We start from the raw sequence: 26,797 nt of genomic DNA, 5'->3' as shown, positions 1-26,797 counted from the left end.
TCAGTGTCACACATGATACAGTTTTTCAGGCAGGTAGCCACTGCAGGAGGGCCCAACTACACAAAACAATTTTGTTTTGCTTTCAGATGTAGTTCACTCCTCATTTTCAGGGGGAAAAAGAAAAAAATAAAAGTAAAAAAATATATACTCTTACCTTCTGGCACAGCTAGTCTTAGTAAAAAGTGAGTAGGAGGCAACTTTCATGCTAGAAAATGATGCCTCAGTGACATTTGATTAGACAGGGCCATAAAACACCCAGAAAATACCTCAAGTATTGGGAAAACCAGCATTCAACTCCCAAGTAACAACAGACAGCACAGAATCCACCAAGATCTTTCATTATATGTAGAAACCAAGGTAAGATCATAAGAACTCAAGTCCAGGAGCAGAGAAGACAGACTGAAAGCATTGCCCATCTCTCCAGCCAGCATTGCCTCCTATCACAGTCATAGTGGAAGCAAGCAGCCTTTTGACTACACACAAACACACGTAGCTAACACAACAATCGGGAAGAGAGCAGGCCACTAGGACTGGTCATTCTCAGCAAACGAAACAATTGATAGACAACACTGCCCTGCAGAGCCGTAAGATGTTCTGTAGCATGACAGATGAGCAATAAATACCCTGAGGATGTAGCTCTGTTCTAATGAGTTGTTTATAAACATCACTGGACAATGTCATATCTTGGCATGAGTTTCAGTTTTTCTGCATTTATATTCAATAAGAAGTTTTGATTTTGGTGACTGCACTGCCCTCCTTTCCTTGTTTCTCACTTTTTCCCGTTTATCATTTACTAGACTGCCTCCAATTTTGTTTCTCACTTCAAGTTCAGCTACAAAGTTAGCCATGAAGTTAAAACTGATTACGATTCTAGTACAAGATAAATATACAATTCACAAAATAAATGACAAACAGGTACAAAGCTTAGTAAATTATAGCTACAATTCAACTTATGCTTCATCCTTCAAAGCGAACCAAGTCTCAAGCATGGAAAAAAGCCTCAAGCATCAGAAATTTGTTTTACCATCAACTCTTATATGTTCCAAAGGAGGAGGTGTGGTATCACTACCATCATAGGTCAGACATTTAGGCTGCCATCAAAGAAATATCAGCTAATATTATTAATAACCAGGGCTATTGCAACCTTCACTGGATATCAGGGGAAGGGAACAGAGGAAAGGGAGGCTGATCTCATCACTTACACAAAGCAGTAAAAGTGGTAGATGGATTGTTACGTCTCAAAGACAGGAAGCAATTATTTTTAAAACAAAGCTGAATTCCAACATTAGCAAGGTCTTATTTATTTATTTATGTTAGGACACATTAAATATGGTGGGGTTTTTTTTAAATGTTATTATGGCAAATATGCAGACACACATTACCAGAGAAAGCTTAAACAAGATTCTCATTTACTGTGCTTTCTCTCCTTCAGATAGATTCTTAATAGCCCTCTCACAGCTGCTCTCCATCCATTTCTTTAAAACAGCTTACAGCATTACTGTTATACAGATCTTGTATTTCTGATTAATAATCTACTAAAGGTATGCTCTAGGAATTTGTAAAGACCATACAATATATGAAATGTTATAGCTGTTAGAGTTCATGAGTTGGCTGTACATCTAATTGCTCTACAATATCTTGGCAGTTAACTCTGGAGTCCCAGATAAAAGCTCATTATTTTTGTTCTATGAGTAAATCCATACACCCTTCTTCTCTTGATGAAGACCTCAACATAAAATAGTCTCAGAATGCATGCTATTGCTCTATACCATAGTCTTTTTTGCATTTCATTATTTTTGTAAGCCTAACATTAATTCTTGTGTTTCACAGGATATGGCATATAATGAGAACAAGGTACCAAAAAAAGCTGTTGAAAATAAATTTTTTTATATTCTATACCTTTGATATTTCAAAAAATTGAGGTGTAAAGAGTGCTCAGACATGGCTTTCAGCTTAAACTCTCTTGAGTTAGGCAGCCTCACTCCACATAAGCCCTGCTACCTATATTATGTAATTATATACAAGATCTGCACAAATTTCATCTGATCAGCTGTTATCTATAATTCCTGCCTGCCAAAGACAGGAGTCCTGCCAACATTTTAAAGATACCTGAATTCTCATGCTTTGTAGAACAAAAACAAGCAGCATTGCTAACCATTTGCACAGCTTTACAATCCTCTTTCATAGACCACCATTGCTTCACAACTGCTCTCAATCTTTTTTTAAAGTTGTTGCATTTAAAAGAAAACACCTGAGCTCTAACATACACCTGCATCACACTTTCATACCAGAAAGATTCCACTGTAGCCACAAAGCTCATCAAAATCAGTTGGCAAAGATGGCTGTAGAGTGTTTCAGAAAGGATTAGGTGGAAGAATAGGAGCTGACATCATCTTCCACATTGCCACTATGCCAGGAAGGATACATCACACTACTCACCCATGCTCATCTTAATAGGTAAATTTTCCCTGCTTGCAGCCTCCACAAGGTGTCTCCTAGCCTCCATCACAGCTTCCTTTTGTTTGAGGTTCATAAAGGACTCCCAGAGAGCTTTGGCAGCTGGATCACTATAAGAAAATGACAGGGTTATACTAAACATTTCTTGAATAATGGAATAAGCTTAAGACAACATTTGTATTTTAAGATGAGTGCTTCTACTTAGTAAATCCTCTGAGGTGGGCAGGATACAGGCAAAAGTAGAAGGATATAAAAGCTTGATTTTTTTTTTTAGAGAAATAGTTACTATGGTTCTACAGCAAAACTCTAGAATTTCTGGCTACCAATTATTAAGTATTAGAATTCATATATAACAAACTTAAACAAGCATGTCAGCCCTAAAGCAACCACTACTGTTCAACTATGGGAATATCAGAAACAGCCTAATGTTCTGCAGCTACCAAAAGCTATAGAGAGCATGGCACTACAGATGGGCTCCAACTTCCCCGTGAGAGTTTAAATGCCAAAGCCAAATCTTCAACACTGAAGGCTGCTAGAATGATTTGATGAACCACCACCACTTTGGGCTTTGTGGATTCTGCTTATTGAAATGAATAATCTATAACAGAATGTAACTGTCCTTACAGTTACTGTATTTACATACTTTGTTGTTGTTGTTGTTGTTAAGCACAAGCTAGACACGTAGCTCATCTGCATGCATTTTTCTATCAGTATTCTCTCTCATCCAGGACACTGCATTTTTGGCTGTTGTAAATGAATTCAGTGTTTTCTCTGTAGGGGGAGGAGAAAGGGAGAAATACCCTCTCCTTGTACTAAAGCCACACATTGGGATTAACCATGTTGGATTTTTTTTTTTTTAAACCTTTCCTCTTTTTTTTTTTTTCCTCCACTAGGAGACACTTTTCTCCTAAATAACTTTTAATGTCCCTTACAATAAGCTTATTGACATGCCAAAAAGGGGTTTGTTCCATGGAGAAGAAGAAACTCCAGCAATTCATTTGATACCTGCACTGTTACAGAGCAGCTGTGCTTACTGTCTCCTGCAATGGCCTGGCTATACTTAGGAATCTGTTTTCTCCCAAACCAGGTAAGAGGACCACCAAGCCCCACTCCTGTCATCCCAATGACCTACATCCTCTATCAAGACCTGTGTGTGTAGAAGGACTGTGGGAAGAAATTTGAGTTACCCTTCTTCTGAACAAACCACAAATGAATAGGAAGAACAACTGTTATCCTATTAAAGTACTCTAAGAAAGAAGAGATCTAAAATAAATAGTAAGATTTTAGGAAAAGTGGGAGAATAGCCAGAAGCAATACCTATCACCTGAGACATTTAAAAGTTAAATTTAATAAAACAGGAGAACACCCCACGCAGCAGAATCCTGCAAAAGCAGAGCAACTGATCGGATGATCCAACACAGCCTCTACTCTCCTTTTCTTCCAGCGCAATTCTAACGTCCTCCCCGTGGTGGGAGGGATGCAGGAGACTGCCTCCCAAAGCCGCCCCAGCAGCAGTGCCTGCTCCCTCACCCCCAGCCAGTGCGAGCTGAGAGCATTGACACTGCAGCCAGTTCACAGGCAGCAGCTCCAAGGGCATGTTGTTTTATAACAGGCAACAGTACAGGAGATATGAAGGATTTCCAAAGTAACTGGATGTTTCAATACAATCTCCTTAAATTAATGGATCCTTCAGAATGCTGGTTTTTTTTTTAATATACAAATTCTATATACCCAATTATTTTGGTTCAGTTCATTCCCTCCTAGCATCACCTCTCAATGCAGCCTGTTGACCCTGCTCATGTGCCATGCACAGGGCATGTCTCATTGCCATTTACAAGCGCGCCTGAGGATCGGGTTGCGGGAGGTCACCCCCTACTCCCACTGCAACACTAATGCACTCTGTGGCACACATTAGACAGCTTTGCAAGACCTAGTAAGCCTTTGTAAAGCACTGCTCAAGACCGCGCCTGGGATATAAATGCATCCCTTTCCCACTAAAAACAGACCAAGCTGTAACCAGGTCTCCCAGTATGCAGCGCAGTGAGGGCAGAATTAGATCCCAAGGTGTTGGGCAACTGATCGTTTATAACTGTCTAAAAGGGGACAGTAGTCCCAAGTGGTTCCTGCTCCATCCCATCCCTCTTTTCAAGCAATTCACATTTCTTCTCCTCCTCTCCCCCCTCTCCAACCTGTCCACCCATACACTCCTATCTTGCCACTTCTGTCTGTCCGACACTTGGGACCCTGAAGTGTACAACCACAGAAAGCTTTCTGTGGTTATGCTGAACACCCTTTCTCCCCTCTGCTAAGGGCTCTTTGTGCCAGCTACCTCCATTCTCATTATTTCAGCTTTGCACATTCTCTCATTACAATCCTCTTTTTTCTTTTACCCTTCCTGAATGTGCAGTTTCAAATCCAAACCCTATAAAGATCAGGAATCAAGCTTAAAACAGCAGGAAAACAGTTTTTAAAAGATTTTTCCCATTTGAAAGAAATGTCAACTTCTTGGTTTTGGGGATTTTAGTCTACAGAAGTTCTTTTTTTTCCCCCAGTTCCCTTCACTACCATAAAGATGAGTCAAGAGTCTCACATAATCATGACACCAGGAGCTGGGGCTTTAAAACAAAGAAAAACAACCAACAAAAAAATCAAAACAAAAGCCTACCAAAACCTATGCAAAATTTAGCAGTCTCATCTTTTCTCACTCCTATACATCAAAAATATTTAACAAATAGTAAAGTATAGAAAATAACCCAATAAGCATGTATACACCTCAGTAAAAGTAACAGGTCAGGAATGTATGTGATAAGTATGCACCATTTCTCTAACTGTTGTCCCTGTTTGCTGCTTTCCCTTTCCTTACCATGTATCAATTTAGACTGCAAGCTCTTGGAAAGCAGTGTACACTGTGCTTGTATAACTCCTAGTAAAAGGCCCTATTTTAGCTGGCACTTCTACATGCTACTAGTTTAAGCAATAAAACTTCCAAAATAATAACCTAATTGTTTTGAACTAAAAAAGTCCGACTGAGCCACACTTGCATTTTTTGTTTTTTGGGGTATTTTTTTGTTGTTGTTTTTGTTTTTTGCTTCATAAAATGTTTCTTCCTCCTTTAACCACAGTAGGTTTTCTTTAGTCTTAAGGACTTAAGTTTGCATGACCCCTGGGGGTTGCTTTAATGCCTTAAAAATAGCAAAAAGCAAGTCAACTGTGGTACAGCCTAAACACAGGTGAGGGGCAGCCACACTCTTGTATGCTTGGATCTCTGTGTAATCTATTGAGTTTCTGAAGTTTTTTCCTCCCACTACTTTGGGGAACAAAGGTTTAGATAAAATATACAGAAGAATACCTAAACAGGATGAGAGATCAATATATATTAATAGGTCACATACAATGCCAGCCAGCTGGCTATGGGAATCCACAAAAAGCAACAATTTCTGTGTTCAGCCATTTTTGGCAACACAATAAAGGGAAAGGCAAGTCATTTCAGCTGAGAGAATGAATTTTTTTTTTTTTGGAACTGATAAAATTTAGACTAAAAACTATCAAGCAGAAAACTATTTGAGATGGCAAAATCATCTTGAGCTTTCTGTGCATTTGTAAAAATAATTCTTCAACAACTCAAGTAGTTACTAATATATTTTTAAACTGATATTTTTAAACAATGTTTGCAGGTATGCATTAGTAGAATTAGTATTAATATAATGAAAAAACATCTATCTATAGAAATCTCTATATAGATATGTGCAAATACAAAAATAAAGCCTTTGCATTGCACTTTTTTATTTATTGCTTTGGTCAACACTCTCAGTTATAGATTATAAAAATATATCACTAAAAGTGTACTCCAGACCAGACAGCCTAAATCTAATACTATCTCTTCCTAAAAAGCTCAAGAAAATAGATAAGTTTCCAGTGTGCCTGGGAAGTGAGCAAGTATGGACACCATCAAGGGAAGGGTACTTGTGAGAACCTCTCAAAGAAAACCGCTCGGCCAACAGTCCCATCTGCTTAAACAAACACCCCTGAGCTTCAGCCTCTCTGCTGACCCCAGCTGCTGCCAAGAAGGTCTCTGCCAGACCGTCCCTCTGCGGGTCAGACCACTAGCCAGTCAGATTTACATGCCAAAAGCAACACCTGAAGTTCCGCACGGAGGCTGCTCAGGAGCTACTGCAGGGCCTGCAAGTGCAGCGCGTGTCCTGCGTCAGCACCGTCCGACAGGCTCGCAGGTGTCCGGGGCAAATGGAAAGTTTCTAAGGCACAGTAAGCTATATAGCCACGTACAGCATGCCAAAGCAGTCTATGTTCCAAGTGATAAAGTTAACAGCCCGAAAACGGCTGAAAGATATTCTGCCTTCTGGCTTTTACTGCATTTCCTCTGTTCTTTGCACTTAGCGCTGTAGGTCAAGCCTCCTGCCTGCTGACTCCTCTAAGCACTTCTGAGAGCTGGCAGGATTGTGCCACTTCTCTAAGCAGAGAATCTTGCTAAAACAATTTTCAATCATAGATATGCCTATCACACATACGCAGTGCACTGTGAGTGTCAAAGTAAAACTAGAATTTACTAAAAGGTGAGCACTGTACTGCTTCCTCTTGAAGAGGAGATTAATTCTATTATTTAATGTTTTAAATCAATATGAAATCCCAATGGAGAGCTAAGCAAAAACTTGGCAAGAAAGTAGGCCAAGCACATTTGAGTCTGGCACCTTCCAAAAGGGGGGGGGGGGAGGGGGGAGTTCTATGGAATATGTCTGAAAAATAAACTACAGGTGTTTCAGAAGGCTAATCATAAAAATCCCCTACTTAAAGTTATATTGCTAACTGAAGAATTCAGAATGCCCCCCTGCCATTTTCAAAGTACCATTCTTTTAGTCACGAATAAAATAGTAAGAGGTATTTTTGCATAAAGAAAGAGGCTACATGTTTACAGAGTCTCCTTTACAGCAGCAAAATCCACAAATAGAGAAACACATCTCGCTAGGAAAGGGAACCGCACCCACGGTACCTAGCCTAAGCAGCCTCTATCAGAAAACAGCTCTTTGGGATTTTAAAGGATGTATCTGGAGGATGAAGGATGCTCTACCAGTAGCTTGGCATAAAAACTGAACTCGCATTTTCTCCAGTGTTATTTCAATGCTGGAAGAAGCATTAAAAAGATCACTATGACTTTCAATAAATGTCAACTGAAGTTTGCTAGGAGCCAACAGAAAATGCTAGACTGAATGGGAGTCTGTTTTAATTTATAAAAAAGTGTTAAGGAGTGAATCACGGGAATGACTCAATGAAGTGCAAAGCAGAAGAAAAAATGAATAAAGAATATACATCCCTTGGGATCAACAATATCCCTTGGGTCACTAAAATATGGATTGTTTATTCACACACAAGATCAGTTTACTAACAGAGGGTTTTTTATTAGTCACCTTAATCTAACCATCTTAGCAAAAAATCTAGCCAGCAAAAGCATTTAAACAGGGAATAAGTCTAATTACATTATGCAAAAAGCACCAAAAAAGTTAGTTTTCACCCACTGATTAAAAAGAGTAACACAAGTGTTTGCATATTTTCTGCTGAAAACACTTTTCCCACTTTCCCTATACCGCACCTTTACAGAACAGCTTTTGCTGTCCATTCTTTAATTTGTTCAATGACAAGAAATGAGTAATTGCTGGGAACAAGTCAAAAGGATGCAGTAAAAGGTTTTGGTGTTGCTTCTTGCCTGTTCTGAAAAGTTACCACAACATTTTCCTCTTAAAGACGTTTAACACTTGGAAACAATATTATCTTATCTTCTCCTTTTGGTGAGACATTTGCCTGTGATTGCCATCCAGTTCTTTTCATGGTGCCCTTCCCCTCCTCTTTTTCCCATCTGCAGTTCTTATGCTTTAGTCCAAATGCCATAATCTGATGACACTAATGCTATAATCAGTGATTTGTATGACATCCAGTATCCCCATTCAAATTCCTCTTTCCTGTTGCATTCCCTTTAGTTCCCAGGGACCATTATTTATTGATGTTACACATGCTATCTAGTGAACCACAGTGCTCTGAAAGCAGATTTCTGAAACACTATGCAGAATTTTTAAAAATCTTTTATGCATTACAAAACCTGTAAAAATATTGCCTGAATCATGCTTGCTTAAGAAAAAAATAAATGCTTTACATTTACACTACAATACCGATCAGGAACTGTAAACCACTCTCCAACATAAATTTCACAAAAATAGGTTGTGAACAAATATTAGAGGGCACACTTTTTGTACATCTCTATAATAAAGTGTTTTGCAGTGTATCACAGACGGCAAGCCTGACAAAAAAAGAGCACTAAAATTCTGTGGCCTCTGCCATTAACCGTCTTTTTCACCAACAAGTTCAGAATTTCACTTACAAGTTACCTTGTCCCTTACTTTTACTGTTATAGTTGCATTACCTAATCAACCAGCACTACCCTGTGGAATAGAAGCCATCCCAGAAATAGCAAACAGAATACAATAAAAACCAAGCATACCAAGTTTTCTGATAGTCAAATTAAAAGCTTATTAAACAAAAAATGATGTTATATCCAGAGGTAAGACTGAAGTCCTTGAAAAGCTCTGTTAGACATCGCTATACAATTTGAAATACACAGAGAAAAGTTTTTGACAGACATCTGATAATTTCAAATTCATCCCTTCTCCTCACACATTAACCCTATCTCTGTTTTAATACGGCATTTTCTGAACGAAAACTATTAAAAAAAATCCAAATTATTTTTATTTAAAACAACAACAACAAAGATTACAAAGGAAGGAAGCAAAATCAAGACACCTAAAAGATGCGGTTTCCCTACTGCTGGTATTTGCATGCTAGTTTTCAAAGCTGAGTCATGAAGACAAAAGGAGAAAGAGGGTCAAACCCTCAGAGCCATACTTCACACAAACCGTAAAACAGGACACCAGCTGCCAGCAGTGCCAGGAAGCGCGTCCGATGAGAAGCTGGACAGAGACACAGGGATGTTCTACGCCGCTACCAGAGAAGGCAGGTGGTTGAAAGCAGCACGCACTTGCAGCAGCCTCCGGAGACACTCTTCATTAACAAAAGGAAAGGAAAGAGGGGGGGAAAAAAATCCAAAGTCTTTTCAGAACAAGTTAGCCCTAAAGTGGGAGGCTAAGTCACTCAGCTTCCCAAATTTACAAATAACTAAGAGGAAAGACTGCTCAACGGAGTCTCTCTCAGAGGGCAGATTATATCCTGCTGATCACTCTGTGCTTAAGATGCTAGAGAGAAAAAGCAAAGTCTTGAATAGAGGTAAGGGTGCAGCCTGACAAGCTGTTCTTTTGGTGATGGCGCGTTAGCTTAAGCAGCATTCCCCATATAGGAACTCCTTCCCATTCCTGTGCCACCTGTCTCAGCTGGGGCAACCCTTTGCATGTGGGACCATGCAGCAAGTCACAGAAAAACTGACTGAGGTTAAAAATAAATCAGGAAAAAAAAGAGTTATTTATAGATCAAGTATCTGAGCTAACTCACTCGATCTAGGTTCATAATCAAATGCCTAATTTGCTAATTTTGCATTTATTAAAATAATCTTGACTTATTCTCTTGATCTGTTCTGGTCCCGTCCTGCAAGGAGAATACTGCCAAGGAGATCTGACGGACAGAAAGCACCCAGGGACTAACAGATCTGTGATTGTCTCCGAGCTTATTCTCAAAGCCCCTCATTCTGGGTATGTGTGTGGGGGGGGGGGTGCTGGCACTGGGATGTTTAACTACCAAGCTGAAAGTAGTCATCTGGAAATAGGCAACACTGAGCGCTAGTTGATGGAGAACAATCTGTCATAGTAGATGCAAACCCGAAGGCAACAACAGAAGGCAGGGAATGCACACAACCCTGGGACAGCCCATGCCCAGCAACACACTTTTAGATTTGGCTGAAATAAAATGCCTCTTCCTTACTTCACACCTCTACTATAGAAAGATATTTACTTCCTTACTGCTCCAGGTCTCAGCTGTTACCAATAATTTATTTCACATGCTCTCCCAGCTCACTAATGTGAGAGCAAAAAGTCAAGAAGCAGCCAGACCATAGCAGAAAAATACACCCAATCAACAACTAACTGTTCCCTATTTATGATCATGTTTTCAGATCTATCAATACACCATTTTTAACCCATTTAGCATTTAAAGTACTAATTTGGTGATGTATTTCTTTAATCAAAATATTTAACCAAATCAAAACAAGTCAAACACTCTTCTCTATGCAGGATATCAGAATCACCAACGTTATTAGCCACATCTGTAGTCTCAGGCAAGATACAGCAAATTACTTTGATATTATCTAATTTCCAGTAAAGCAAGATAATATAAATTGAGGCCTATATCATCTGTTACTTGAATTTTGCCTTAACAGATTTGCCTAACTGAACAAATTCAGGTCATCCAGTTTTCCCCTTACAAAACACTGGCATAACAAACTGTCTGTCAGTTACTTGCAACCTCTGCAGTGTCCCCAGGCTTACTGAAAAAGTATCAAAAGGTCAAGAATCTCTTCCATGACCTTTTCAAAGGCCAAACTGATAAGCCATTATCTGTAAGTCCAATTTCCTTACTAGATATACTGTAGTTGAAATCAAGAAAGAAAAAGATGACTTTGTACGGTTTTGTTTTCTTTTTTTAAACTGCTTGGGCTCAGGTGAAAGGACAGCCTACATCAGAAGTAGCAAGTAACAGGGTGGAGGATGTCATATGAGAAAGACATTAAGGAAAGAAGAATACGCAAGTGCTGTTATTCCTACAACTGGCAAAGGATGCAGGATTCCAAAAAACAAACTTGCTGACACAAGTTTTGAATAAGCAAAGGAAAAAGACCCAGAGTGGGCTTCAAAAATTGACCAGCTGAAACCACAGCATTTCAGCATAACAAAGTACTTGTGTTTGTACTTTTACAGTTAAAAAAAAATGTGATCATCTCAACATGAGACATACAGATGCTGCAGTTATTGTAAAAGCAAAATGTTCATTGTATGTCTGCATAACTTTACAGCTCAGCTACTTGTGCATATTTTCACAAGAGGAGAGGAAGAGAGGAAAAGGCAGAACAGGTTAAATTTGAGCTTCGTTAATTCTACAAAGCTGCCTAAAACTGAGTGACTGCTAAAAAAGTGAGCACACTGCCAATATATCCTTTGCAGTAACTCAGATTTGTTTTAAAGAGACACAACATCCACACTAAATGCACAGCAGTTCAAAAAATAACACAGTTGCTAGAAGACAGTTGCTACAAAGGATAAACCTATGGTTGGCAATATGTCATTTGAATACTGATAAACTGAAGAGAAGTACAAGACTGCAATAAGGCACATAATTTGGCTATTAGCCTGGAGTGAGGGGCCATGTATCAAGAGATATAATCGCTCTTCCAATTCCCCCACTGCTTCAGAGAGAATAAACTGTGCCAAGACTTCACCGGATATACTATGCATTCCTGGGACACATTAGCCAGCAGGACAATTCAGGGAGATTCAAGGAGACGGAGCCAAGGCTGCGACTATGCTCTACCCCAACCCCCACACACCAGCCCCTTGTCAAAAGAGCAACTCAGTTGCATAAAATACGTTTCCCTTAACAACCCGCACTTTGCATTGCGGGCAGATGACACAGGACTGGAAGAGAGACTGACCTCAAAACTGCTGCACAGTGTAAGCTGCAGCTTGGTACCGAGGAACCAGAAGCTCTTGATTTCACAGTTTTGAAAGTGACAAAGTGGCTCTAATATCATTTAACTTAAAATACTGGTTTCTGTCAGTTAATTTGAGAACATAAAGTCTCCAGTCTCACTGTATGTTTGTTTTCATCTGGACTGGCTAGACAATGTGTTTTTACCTGAGCTTGCAGCAAAGATTTCTTCTTAGTAAATTAACAAAAAAATAAAATGTTTCTTTTCAAATCACTGTCAATTGTGCACCCAGTCTTTATCATGCCAGCAGTGACTGACGCTTCTTATTTGTAAAAGAATAAGATGGCAGTTTTTAAAAGTTTTTAAATGACTCTTAATAGTGAACTGAACTTTCACTACTGGACATTTTTATATAGTTGGCAAAGCTGCTTAGCCTGACTAAAGGCACCTTGTAGAAAGTGGAAACTCGAACCATTTTCCAATCTATCCTAACCTTAGAAAACAACCTAAAGGGAAAGCTAATGTCATCTCAGTATTGTGCTTGCAGAAAACTGCAGAAGGATCATTGGATATTCCCACCCTCACTTTGGATTATTATTATATTGCAACATGGCAAAACACACAAAATGGTTTTTAAAAACAAGTTCTTCACAACCATCCAATTAAGAACATTTATCCTCACATCCTCACTTAGAGGGCAATTTAAAATGCCCTGTTTGTTGGGGTTTTTTTATATATATAAGATTAGAAGATGCAAATGGATACTTAAAAAAAAAGTCTGATAGCCAACATTAAAGAACATAAATGTTTTTCTAAATAATTTAAAGGTTATTTTCCAATTCGCTCCAAGCCCTCAAGCCACTTGGTGAGTGTAATCTGCTGTAGACTCAACTGTGGCTGTGTATTTTGGCACCGATTCAAAACTGAGAGGTTATTGTTTGATTTATATGCCAAGAGCCCCTTAGATAAAGGGCTAATGGCAGGCTGATAGCTTCAGCCTTTGCATGTGGTGTTTATACAGACCGTTCTTTCCTCTGCCTACTTTCCACATGCATTCAAGGAAGGCTGTGTCACATCAAGATCAAGTTAATTAGTTAACTCATACTAGCATAATTTGATAAGACAATTGATTCACTAAACATCATTGGGAATGCTATTAAAACACCAACTTTTCTGACTGAACAACACAATTTTTTTTTTAATTCATACCTTTCTACACTGCCAAAAGCAATGTTAAAGCAATAATCACACTACAAAGAAGCAGACAAGAATCAACCAGAGGTCCAACAACATTCTTTTTGATCAAAATAAAAACAGGAGGCCCAGAGATAAAAAGCATAAGCCTTGTATAACAAATATGTTAAAATGGGATCACACCAAAACTTAATATAGGTATTATAAGCCAAACATATCCTTAATATGATCTCACTAAAGGGGGCTAGTTTGTTAAACTGAAAAGGTGACACAGTGTAAAAGTCTTTTAAGATGAATTTTCATCTAAAAAGTGAAGATCAGAATAACGGAGCTGTTCCGGTGAACTCATTCCAGCAGATGGGATGGCTGCTTTGCTCACTAAAGATGTAACAGGCCTTTCAGGCAGCTTTGGCTGACCATGCTGGATTGTTACCAATATGCCAAGACACAGGGCAAAAAAAGTGAGGGTTGCAGACCATACTCATCCTGCAGGCCAGGGGTTCCTCACTCTTCCATTACAGCAATAAGAGAGAGATTCGGCTGAACATTCAAGAAGGATTTCTCAGGCGAAGGCTCATTAGACTGCAGAATGTGCAGGGAAGAAAAAAGAGTCTACGCTCACACTTTAAAACCAGCTTGAGCAGTGCTATCACACACTGTGCATACATGTTTCAAGTATGAATTTACTTTTACGTAAAATGCCTTTCATTCAGAAAAAATGGAAACACCTTATACAGTAATGCAGTTTGAAGACAATTGACTGGCATCTAAAGAGAACTGGCTCTAGGAGTTTCTAAATTTCCATACACCTCTTCTTTTCTAGCATCTATGACACAGACCAGCAAAATCATCTGCGTTAGCTCACTTTTTGCCAATTAAATAGAGTGGAATTATACAGCATTTCTTTGTGTGTTGCCCAAAGCAGGCCAGTAAGGAGTTGGTCCAATCTAATTTTTGCCATGGATTTGGAAGAACTCAAAGTAAATCTCAGATATACAGTTGGCAAAACAACATTTTTGGCTTTCATAATAAAAGAAAACTTTTCTTTAAAACATTGTTTTTAAAAGGGAGGAAACAGATCAAAGTTTTTATATTACTAATTTGTTGCAGTGATTTAGTTACTCGAGTGGATACCAGTCTATTTGAAGGCAGTACCAATTACAAAAATCTGATCAATATTCTTACCCAAATTATATCATGTGGTCATTATACACAATGGAAATGAATAAAGTAAAAGCCTCAAAAAGCTTCTCAAAGCACTTCATTAGTGAGATGCTTAAAGGAAGTTTGTTGAAAAAATACTTTAAAATTTTGCATATTGAAATAGGTGGATTTAATCAATTTTCATTCTTCCAATCTATGGAAATATTTTTAAAAAATTAACAGTGCCCCTGCACTTGCACTGTATAAGAGAAAAGACAAATCTCATTTGCAGGAGTAACTAACAGAATGAGGATAAGCTGATTCACACTATTGCATCAGTTTGACAGAACGCTTCTGAAGATTTTAGCATTTCTTCTTTCAGCTCTTCCACAGTACAGCAGTTGTGGTGAAGAGGAGGAGGAATGGACACTATGTATAAATATTTCTGATGCAAATGGAAAATCTGATTCAGAAGAAAAAAATCAGGGGAAACATTTACAGAGACAGTGGCTTTTTAGCAAGAAACAGCTAAGTATAATCCAGGGCTATCATATTCTGGAGTTTTCAAATGCATATGGCAACTTGGTTGGAAGATTTGTAACCAACAAATAAAAGTGTATTGTTTTATTCAGTTAAAGATGGAAGAAGCTGTGAGAAGTTAACCTATCAATTAAGGTCCATTATAAAGCTCAAAAGATATTTGAGTACTTCATAGAAAAATCTTCTTTACTGTAAGGGTAACAGAGCACTGGCACAGGTTACCCAGAGAGGTTGTGGAGTCTCCTTCTCTGGAGATATTCAAAACCTGCCTGGATGTGATCCTGTGCAATGTGCTCTAGGGGACCCTGCTTGAGCAGGTGGGTTGGACTTGGATGATCTCCAGAGGTCCCATCCAACCTTAACCCTTCTGTGATTCTGTGATGAGATTTCAGCATAAAATAAAGCAAGCCCTACAACAGAAAGAGTCATGTAAAGAGAATTCTCTATATTGTTATTTCTAGAAACTATTTAACTTCCCCAAAATGAAAACTAGAGGCCTTGCCTATGTGATATACTTTGCTATTCACTACATACAAACTAGGAATATTTGCTAGTATATAAATGTTTCTGTACTATTAATGCACTCCTATAGTAAACAAAGTCCTACATGATCAACCTATTATTAGATGTTAGCAAACTTCAGTAGATTATTCTTCTGCAATACGAAAGCAGCACAGATCTTTGTTTAAAAAAAAGTTCCAAAGAGACAGCAAAATATTCTCTCCTGTTTTAACCTTAGCAGAATCCCCTTAAGTAACACCGACACAGTACGCAGGATCACTTTGTGAAGGAGACTGGGAAGCAGATAATTTGCTTCATCTACTACCCTAACCCACAGAAACAAAACACCCATCAAACTATGCCCTGGAGCTTAGCAGTCCAGACAAACAGTGGAGCAACATGACCTGCAAGACCACTCAATGTAATACATCAAGTTTTCTTTCATTATTGTTTTCTCATAAAGCTGACTCAATGTGACCGTAAAAAAAACACACAAGGAACACAACGGTTCCTGTTTGAAAGTCACAGCTCACAAACTAAGCCTAGGTTGTCTAGGGTACATGGGGAAAGTTGGCTAAAACATACACAATATTTACTTAAATTTTAGCAATAAAAGAGGGAACATTTATTATATTCAAGGGATCATATTTAGCTTCATAAGGCATGCCTAGACATACCTGTACTTTATAAACCCATTCAAGTTAATTGAGGTTTTGCAGACTTTTTCAGAAGAAGGATGATAAAACAGGCTGTTGATTATTATTAGGAGCAGAGGAAAAAAAAAAAAAACATTCAGACATGACCAGTAAGACAAGTAGGAATAGAAAAGTATTCTTTGAATTTGACACTGAACATCATGAGAGCAAAAGATTCTGGTTCATCTTACAAGTGAAGAGCATGAAGTAAGGGACAGGATCTTCACAGGTGCAGTAGCAAAAGTTTAAAAAAAAAAAAATGCTAAGACCACATAAAATCCCAAGCTCATTTCAGTCAGATCAGAATTGTGAAAGAATTATCTCAGAACAGCTTTTAAAACACCACCATAATTTTAAGTTGTAAAACCACTGTGTTCCATAGAAACTATTCTGTTCCAATGAAACCATGATCACTCTGCTCCAAACGGGAAAAATGTGTTCCCGGTTATCAGTAGAGCATGGGAGAACTCAAACACAAACAATTCAGAAGATGTGTAAACACCTAATATAGCAAGCCTGAACTGCCCCAGAAACAGCTCTGTCTACCTAGAGCCCTTTGTTAGGCACTGAATCCCTTTTTTCCTCTCACACATAATGGACAGACAGTAAACCAGACTAAAATTGACACATTTTTGGTCCCATGGTTGATCTGAATTAAAATAAAGCTTAAGAATGAATTATAAGAAGTTTGCAAGGATTCAGTCCACATCAGAAATCGCTTAAAAGGAGGGAAAAAACCCTCCCAGCAGAAGTGAATGCTAACACATCATCCTATGTTTTGCCCCTTTTATTTATTCATTTTTGAAACTTGACTGCACTGGCTCATTCGCATATCAGATGGATCCACTTTACAGATGGATCTAGTTATAAGAATATACATGCAAGTCTGACTGCTGTGGTCAGCCACCACCAGAAGCAGGTTCATAACTTGCCAAACCCACCAACAGAGTCAGCGTCCTATGTTTTATCAAACATTTCCTCAATCCAAGCATCATGCAGACTTGTAAGGACAAGCATCTTAACCACAGTCCTGGTTAATGTTGATCTAAAAAAACAAAACAAAACAAAAAACAAAACAAAACAAACAAAAAAACCCCCCTATGCTCAGAGATACACATACAGGAAGGTTTTTTGCTTCAGAAAGCCAAGAAGTTTAACATATACTTCAACATCCATGACGCAGAACAACTTTACTTGCTAATCACCAGATACAAGAGCTAATGCAGCTGCCCAGGAAATAATGTTATTGAAAATTAAAGCATTTGAATTCCTCTCATTGCCTCTTCCGATATCAAACAGTAATAGTGTAAACCAATGGCACCAGTGTGTATTAAATCAAAATAGAAAAATAACTCAAGACAGCAGAAAAGTAATCTGCAAACTATAATTGAACATAAGGAAAGTCAACACGTGCACACACACTCTATGTATCTGAAGAGCAAATCAATTTATAAAGGGGATCTAATCCTTACATTTCCGTATTCAGTTTTAACCATAAATATTAGAACAGTTGTTTAGTGGGGAAAAAAAGGATAAAAGATGCTTCAGAAGTTTCTTAAAAATATGGACAGGTTGGTTTGTTTTTTCTTTTAATAGAATTAATGATATGTATTTTAACAGATTTAGTCACATTCAATGATTTTGTAGACAGATGGCACTTTTACACTGTTTCATCTGATTGTAGACAGACAATACAGCATTTTCCTATAACAAAAATAAAACCACACAGTCCAATGAGTAGTTTGGGGGCTATGACTTCTTATCATTCTGTTCTGTTTAGTTTAGCTATTCCCAAGACTGTTAATATCCCCTTGAATCTGTAAAACTGAACAAAGTCAAACAAAGGTGAAATATAAGGAAAAAATATAATATGAAGCACTCAATTGGCCTATAAGCTGTGAAACATTGAGGTCGTTTTCACTGCCCTTTATTTTCTTCTTCAGTAATAGAATAGGTTAGAAGAAAAAACTGCATACAGCCACTGAGACAGAATTCTTAATTCAGAGGCTTTACAGAGTAACTAGTAGTTCCTTCTAGCTAGAGGAATTTTAAAATCTAATAACCATGGCTTTCTATAAAAAGCTATATAAATCAGAACAAAATGATTAGAGAAATAATTTATCAGATGTTTCATAGATAGAGCAAAAATATACCCAAATAATTTTAATTATATCTACCTCGATACCACTGCCACAAGCAAATAAATCCCCTAACTTAAGTCCACATTGATCAGTGTTGTTAACCTATAGCAGTGATGCGTTATGTTAAACATACAAACTCGTGACAAGCAGCACTGAGAACAAACCCAAGCCTTACAAACACAACAGTTCTTAAGATCAAAAGAACTCCGGTGGGTCTGCTTGTGGACCAAATGTTATGCAACATCTCTGCAGCTCCCAGACTACCTTACCACTCACACAGGTATCCTGCTGCAGACAACCAATGTTGACACTAACAAAAATCTACATGGAGTTAAACCAGGAGGAGCTCATCTCTCTGTGTTATCAGAAAAGACATTATATATATACACACACATATATATCAGAAGCATATAATATCAGAAGCAGCTGATATTGCAGGGAGAAACCACTTAGATCATGAACCTTCATCTTTCCAAACTGCCTTGTGAAAAGGAGAACTAGTGTTTAACTATCATACCCAGTTGTCTGCAAATTACAAAGTTATTAGAACTGTGAATTGCGTTAATAAACCCTTTATTTGCCAAAACACCAAGACTCTATTCTTTTCCCTTTGGGAAACTTGTATTTAAATACAACACTGTAATGCACACATACATTACGAGTCACATAAGCAGGCAGACTTAGCTTTGCAATTTCAGATGGTTGCTGATGTTGCTACAAGATTATTTCTTCATCAGCTATAAAATGTTTTCGGGGGGAGGGTTCCTCAAAATAAGTACAGCTGCTCCTACAGAACTACTGGAAGGATCTACAGCACTAGTGTGAAATGGCTGGCAAAGGACCAGGCTCTCCCCAAACACACTTCTGAAGCCAACTCTGCTAGCGTGCTACAAAAGAGGATCGCAAACAATGCCTTTCAAGAGGCTGGATGTTACACTTGATTATGTGACTACTGTGCAAATAGTAATATGTTTTTGCCATAATGCCTACATTCCCAGGGGAGAGATCCTGGGAGAAGAGCTGCAGAACGTACAGAGGTTTTCTAAAAAGTCAAAAACGTGTTTGCTAAATATCTCAAGTAGTCAAGAAAAGAGGGTCAAGATAGTATTCTATTTCTGCTTTTGACCCTGGAGGTGATTGAGGGTCGTATATGTACTCTAACAAAGGAAGTGTTTTCTTAGTTTCATTAGGACCTGATAACATGGAAGATTCTGCATTATTAATGAATTAAGATGTTCCTCGATGAAATTTTTCTAAACTGAATCTGAACAGAACATACAAAGTTATCAAGACAACAGCACAGTGCTTGTGTCCTTATTTGAGGACAGATTAACTCAGAACAGTTCATAGTGCCTAGAAAGAGTGTTCAAACTCAAAAGAATTCTTCTTTTCCAGTTCACATAGGATGAATGGGGAGGGTTGCTCCTATAATTAAACTGATGGAATGAAAGACCCCAGTTGGGAGTCTCCTTTACACTTAGTGGAGTATTAGAAGGTTGGGGTGAAGTGCTTGACCACTTTCACAGAAACGTGTCTCTGTATTTTGTCCTTTCACAGCAATAGATACTTACTCCCTCCCAATTCCTAGAAAATGCTCCAGAAAAAACTCTTTCTGCAATCCAGTCCTCCTGGTCCTCACATGAGATGGATTCAATGACTACTAAAAGGGATCTTCTCTTCCTTTGTTTCTTCTCCACTCAGAGTTATCCTCCCAGACAGTAAAAATCTATTCTGACTTACTTTAGTGCATCTACGTAAGAACAGGTACGTACTATCCCAGCCCCAATGCAAACAGTAACGCTTCTTTTTCCAAAAGAATTTGCATTGTTGTTTTAGCTTCTTTTCCTACTCTGGAATTTCTTTCAAAATGCCTTCCAAATTGCTCACATCTGCAGCAAGTTCCTTAGAGCAAATGCTGGCAATCTGAGCAGTTTTACTGACTGTATGTGGATAACACACAGCAGCCACCACAACTGTAATTGCATGTGACCTTCCAGGCAGAGTAATGCTGGAAGATGTGGCACCGTGAGGCAAGTCTCCAGGAAACAAAGGCACGTTCAGGAAGGTAATGGGTGTAGGAAAAGGAACCCATACAGTGCTGTTGCTGCTTACCAGGTTGGAGCATGATTGAAAGGGAAGCATTAGTCATAAGAACAGTCCTGAAGCAGAAGCTGCCAACTGGCAATGGAACCAAGAAACAAATTATTGTCTTTGCCTGAAGTTCTTTTATGACAGTTACTTACCAACTCCCAGAACCTCTGAAGTCTATAATCTTGCATGATTATTATCCTGAAATCAAATGGCTCTGGTTGTCTTAAAATATAAGCATTTCAGTGGGGGTGTCTCAAAACCTGGGTTAACCCAAAATCTTTACTGAAAGTCAAGTGTATCAATACAACTGAGATTCTATTAATCTTTTCTAAAGATTATTCTTTTTTCTGCCTCTTGCTCTGTTATAAGCATCCTTAGCAAACACTAGGTTTAATTATGTATTTTTAACCCCTTCTGCTGACATCCTAAACAGAGAGCAAGGGAATTAATGAAAGAGGGAAAGCAATTAAGAAACACCTCAGAAAGGTAGGACCAGTTTCGACAGAGGCTGACTGGTGTTTAGGTTTTACTAATCCTTGCAGTATTAAATCCCACCAAGCTCCATCTTGTACACAGACATGATTTTGAACACACAAAGAGAAAAGGAGATTAACTATCAACTAGGCAAAGAAGTTCCTAGCTCTAAAATGTGGCCAGTACTCTTTAAAACATTTTAATTCTATCCTTCCTCTGACCCCTATCCGTCCCCTTCTGTAATTCCGTTATGTAAGAGAACTGCATATGCATAATGTTACCATTTTTCTCCATTAACCAGCTGGTAGGGCTTCCTTCTGCAACAACTTCAGAACAGCCATCTCCACAGGAAAGCTTTATTACTATTCAGCTTTGTCAGGCCACTGCGCATTTAGCTATCCTAAAACTCTGCTGTTATTCAAACAGTGGTATTATAGGAACTTGTAAATGCTTACTGTGGCACTGGGGTGCTCAGTGGATAGCTATGTATCACATTTGCAAAAATAGGTTCCAGTTCCAAGTAGCAGGCAGTGTTCTCAGGTATTTTGAACTAGGGTCCTTTACTTTGACTCAGCCAGGAACTACGTTGAGGTGCATTGCCTTCCCCCCCCACTTTTATTTCCAGTGGTATATTCTTGAAATATTTCTCAAAGGGGCTGAGGCAGAATGATAAGGTGCATAGACTATTATAATGGCTTGGGAAGTTATTGTGTCAAAAAAATGGGTTATTCCAGCTGTCTACCAGCATTCAAAGGCAGAAGAGGCACCTGATATTTAGACCCCACAGCCCCCACTGCAGACAGGCTGATCCAAACGTTAAACAAACAAGTATACAATAGCAGTTGGAGGATTGCCAGAAAGAAAGCAATTCACCATCCGTATGAACACTGAAGCAAGTTTGCTTGCTTCAAGACAAACAAAGGAAAAATCACTGAAGAGTGAAATAGTGAAATTCTCTCTGTTGGACAAAGAATTGCTTATTGCGACCAGAACTACTCTACTTTTCAATTAGTGGACATACAGCATTTTACAAGGTAAAGGGAAGCTAGAGTTGCTCTGATATATCTGACCTGGGAAAGGAGGAGGCTGAAATCTGATGCAATGTTTTCAGGAAGAGCCAAAGAATTACAGTATCACAGATTCTGAAGAAAGCAGAAAGGGTTGCGACAGCACCAGAGGAGGGTGTGGGTTTGTTTTAGCTTTACAAATCAAGCCTCAAAAGGTGAGAAAATAGAGCAGCAAAAGAGTTGAGATCCCGCCCACTATGCAGGACCAGAGGCAGCAGACCCAAGAAACTTGCCAGCTCATACCAAAAGGTGACTTTCTCCAGTGAAGAAAGAACTACACAGTTTAGATTGGACATCTCTTGCAGCAACAAAAAAAAGTTGGGATGGCCAATTAACAAAAGAGATCTGAAGAGAGACATGAAAGTCAAAGAAACCATACAGCGATTTTTAAAGGCCCACTAGCACTGTACAAAATAATAAACTAATCTGCTTGGGGTTAAAATAACCTTAAGAAATCCTAGAGGGGAATCCTTTATGAGCGAAGGATTGTTCAGAGGGCGCCTTTACAACACACTGTCGCAGGGGTGCTGGCACAGCAAAACAGGCTTGATGCAGACAGGCTTCCAAGATAGCCAGACCCCTGTTGCTGATTGCAAGAAAATAGACCTTAATCATCCCAGTATTACCCCAGGATTCACTTTTGCTTCGCTAGCAGTGGCCAAACTCTGCAGGCGGAAAGAAAAAAGTGCATGCAAATAACTTCTTAAAGCTTTCTAATATTCATAACCATCATCCAGTCCTGTCTGAGTTTCAGCTGGCTGCCTTTTATTCCAACGAAATAGTTCTGTGAAATGTTTTATTCCTACAAGCTGCAAGACAACTAGCTGAACGCCAGACCAAATTACTGTATGAATCAAGTTAATTGAAAGCTTCTGAGTAGGATTTTGTACAATACAAGGTATATCAAAACTCTTGCCAAGTACCTCCTTAAAATGTGTATATTAAAGAGTTACTTGTCAGGGATTTTAATTTAGTTTTTGGACAAAGCAAGTGAATTATGCTAAAAATTAAGTCTGATCCTTACAACATCTGTATTACTTGGGAATACTACATGTAACATAATAGGTTACTTTAGAGCATTCTGTTCTGTGTTGTAAAGCTATTGCATAAAACTGTTTTAATAAAAATGATTCCAATGAAAGAACAGTTAGTAATGAGGTGCTGACAACTGAATCTACATTCAGGGGTTGTACCAGAATGCCAAATCCACTTTTACAGACACATGGGTTAGTTATCCAATAGATATCCTTCAGGCATGTAAAACCAATATATTTTGGGGCACTTTTTGCTGCAGAGATAGATAATACAAGTGAAAACATTTACCAAGAACATATTTGAAGTGTGTTTTTCTTACAATAGAAACGTAAGAAAATAAACCCAGATACCATGGAATGCCAGGAATTCCCTCTCAATGTTTTTTATTTGCAAAGACCACTTTTTGCTATAGTCTCCTTTGACCTCTCTCCCTGGTTCGCTGGCCTAAAAACCTAGAGTTACCTAAGCAACTTCTCAACTAGGAATTCATTCCACTGTAAGCTTCAACACCATTTTGAGGGCTTAATGTACAGGAATATGACTTCATCATAGAGGGAAAGACAATCCTTTAAACAAGTGACTCGGTTATCACAAAAATAATTTCTTACTAAGTTTTATAGCACGGAATTGTTAAAATATTCAGAGATATTCTCTTTACGAGGTGAGAACAAGTATTCAAATACAGAGTTAGAGACCCACCAAAATAAACAGTAAAAAAACCTAATCTGAAGCAGACCTTACATTTTAAGGACAGGTTATCTGAACAGGCAGGGCCAGATTCTCTGCTAGTATGTTGGTGAAAGCAAATTTAGACCAGCTGAGGGCCTGGCCCTGGATGCCTTCCTTATTTCCCTTCCTTACTTCAAAGTAGAATATTTGTCATAGCTTCAATACAAACCTAGAGCCTTAACTTCTGCAGATCTCAAACAAACCTAATATGGCCAATTCTAGTTTTCAAAAACTGACAGCTATTCAGAAACAATAAAGCTTCAGCCTCAGGCTTTCGTTTTTATAACTATTTCCATACTCTGGCTGATCTGTCAAGGAGAAAGAGATAAGGACTTTATCTACGTTGCATAAGTTCACCCACCCTTCTGGATAGCTTCTCACAACCCCTCCCTGATATACTTCTGCCTACCACAGAATGAGTAAGGAGAGTATAATTTTGTTCTAATCCAAGATCTCTGGATTTTAGATGGCTTTTTGTTGTTATTCAATATTAATGCTGTCTCCTCCTCCCAAAAAAGGGCTTGTATAAGAAGTGTATGGGGTGCTAATCCCCCCTCCCTAACATTTCCTCCTTATAATCAAAATTAACTTTATCATTGATGGTATTTTCTGGCCTGTGCAAAGCATGTTCAAAGCCATGACATATTCCTGTGTCATTAAAGCTGCTACATATCCCAGTTTCAGCTTTCTCTGTTGAGTTTAACTTCCCTTTCCTAAGGAGTTCATACCTCCAGGTAAAGCGTAAACATTGTGTTCTGTTGCTGTTTCTAGTAATTGAAAATGGCTCAATACAGGTTTCTTTTTCTCATTGCTTATTTAAATAAGTATAGTCATGGAGAGATTTTGATAGAGTCTTAAAACTTTTTCCTCCCACAGTGAATGGGAATCTTTCCTAGTTGAAGATTATTTTGGAAAATACATTCCTATTGATGGAAATTAAGTAGCACTCAGTGTAGCACAGCCTTCTAGAGTCTGCTGAAAGACTAGGCCTCTGTAAATCAAGGCATAAAAACCACCTTGGTTTGGTCAATTTTCACTACTGCTTTTGAAACTGTGAGCAGCTATGAACGCAACACAACCCAACCCATTTCAGTGTCGCTATGCTACACTCCAGAAAAACAGCAAGCATGAAGAGAAGTGGGTGCGGGAGCCAGCCGTTACAAATTGCAAACCAAAGATCAGAGATCACTGGAAAGCTAATTCACTCAGATACCAGCAAGGTCTGGGATACTTGTGCAGTAGCAAATACCTATGAAGCCATTGCTTCTTCCTCTCAGTGGCCAAACAAAGTGACAAGCAAAACAGAAAACCACTATTCAAAGGATACAGATAAACAAGGAATCCTCTCCACACCCTGAAAAGGTGAGGAGCGCATCTTTGCAATGGACTGAGAAGGCAACTCTTTTCCAGAAGTTAGAAGAAAAGAGCCCCAAATTCTCATCCAAATTCTGCATGCATAAAAAGCAATTTTCCAAAAAAACCAATGATTTTGTATGTTTTTCAGAAGACACCTGGAAAAGGTCTTCTGAAATTTCAAGTTTCAGAAATAATGCATTGTTAAAAGACAAGATTAAGACCCGTACCTGGCAAAAAGGATGCAAAAACATAGGGTTGGCTGGAAAACACAGACAGAAACAGATTTAACTGCATTACTGCCGTAAGTACTAAGCATTTCAGAGCATATAAGTTCCTCATAAAGTGCATGTACCTTTGGGAGAGAGTGATCTCAGAGAGAAAACAAATGAACAGGAAAAAAGTGAATAAAGAACAGGGAAGAGGAAAACACTCATGCGCCAATATGATTCAGAAGGACATGGAGAAAAATATGGGGAGGCTACAAAAAGAAAGAGCCTCAAACAGCCATGCTAAATAACAGAATGGGGGACAGGATTTTGGGATAAATTATATAACTATTGATTTTTATAAGAATTTATTTGTATAAGAAGAAAGAAGTAGTTGTCTATGTACAAATTATTTCTGCTTTCCAGGGTAAAAGGCATCTTTAAGCTCTGTCAGGCAAGTAGTTCACTTCACATAAAATTTAACCTGCATATGCTTTGATTCCTGTTTCATATTAAGTTCAAAATCTTGAAAGAACCTCAGCCATATAGTCAAAACTTGCAACAAAACCTATTGCCAACAGATAATGCCGTTTCCTTCCCAAACATTGATTCCTCATCAGAATGAGAAGTTTTCATTTGTTCTTCTCATCAGTCTATTATGACTTATTTTTCTCCTTTGTAAGATACAGCAGGTTTACTTTATAGTTTGAGAATGATAAACTAAAACACCCATCCAGGTCACTCAATCAGTCTCCATTCTGGCACTATGGTTAAAGAGCAAACAAGTAATTCCACAGTATGTAATAAGGCCAATGCATATCACTGCATTTTAAAACCTCGTTGTTCAGGTCATACAGGAGGCAAACTCTAAGGCAGTTGGCCAAGCAGAGTGAGAGCTACTCTCAGAAAAATCTCACAGTATCAGCCAAAAAAATAGTTACTGGGAGATCATATTCTAAAACAGGAAAGTTTGGAGCCCACTTTGGAAATTCATAAAGTTTGCTTAAACAGACACAGTCTTCCTGCTATTGAACTGTGAATATATCTGCAGGAAAAAGCATTGTTGCTACACCAAGATCAGTTTGCAAGCTTACAAAGGGAAAAAAAATCATAAAATTCACAAATAAAAGTCATTAGCATTAAGGTAACTAGGAAGGGATGTCATTTTGAAAGAAATGATGCAGATGGAGGGGAAAAAAAAAAGCAACTCTGGCCCTAAGCAACATAAAGTCCATCCTTTCTGTCCTATCTGACTGCAGGCATCAGTGGTTACTCTTTCTGCTAGTTACTCTGTAAGAGATTTGTCCTTCAACACACCCTGCAAGGAACATGACTGTAGAGCAAGGAGCAATGCAAAACTACTTACAGTGACTGTACTCACTGAATTTCCTCACAGACAAGGAAGCAATCCTGCTATGCTGACCAACTGATGGTACAAATACACATAGACCTGTTGATGCTTGGACAACATCTGGATAACATTCAAATGTATTGTGTCCTTCAATGGGACAAGGAA

At 38.5% G+C, this 26,797-nt stretch overlaps 1 protein-coding gene across 1 annotated transcript in view; it reads right to left on the bottom strand.

Annotated features, from left to right (window-relative positions):
- The window catches only part of SCFD2 (sec1 family domain containing 2), a 221,082-nt gene that overhangs the window by 178,144 nt on the left and 16,141 nt on the right, over positions 1-26,797 (bottom strand). The window contains exon 3 of the mRNA XM_067298058.1: positions 2,440-2,567. Within this exon, the coding sequence (XP_067154159.1) occupies positions 2,440-2,567 (128 nt within the window). The remainder of the gene's footprint in view (positions 1-2,439; positions 2,568-26,797) is intronic.

This window comes from Apteryx mantelli, chromosome 5, assembly GCF_036417845.1.
Source record: "Apteryx mantelli isolate bAptMan1 chromosome 5, bAptMan1.hap1, whole genome shotgun sequence".
NCBI classification, from domain to species: domain Eukaryota; kingdom Metazoa; phylum Chordata; class Aves; order Apterygiformes; family Apterygidae; genus Apteryx; species Apteryx mantelli.
This window is presented reverse-complemented; position numbering and strand designations above follow the sequence as displayed.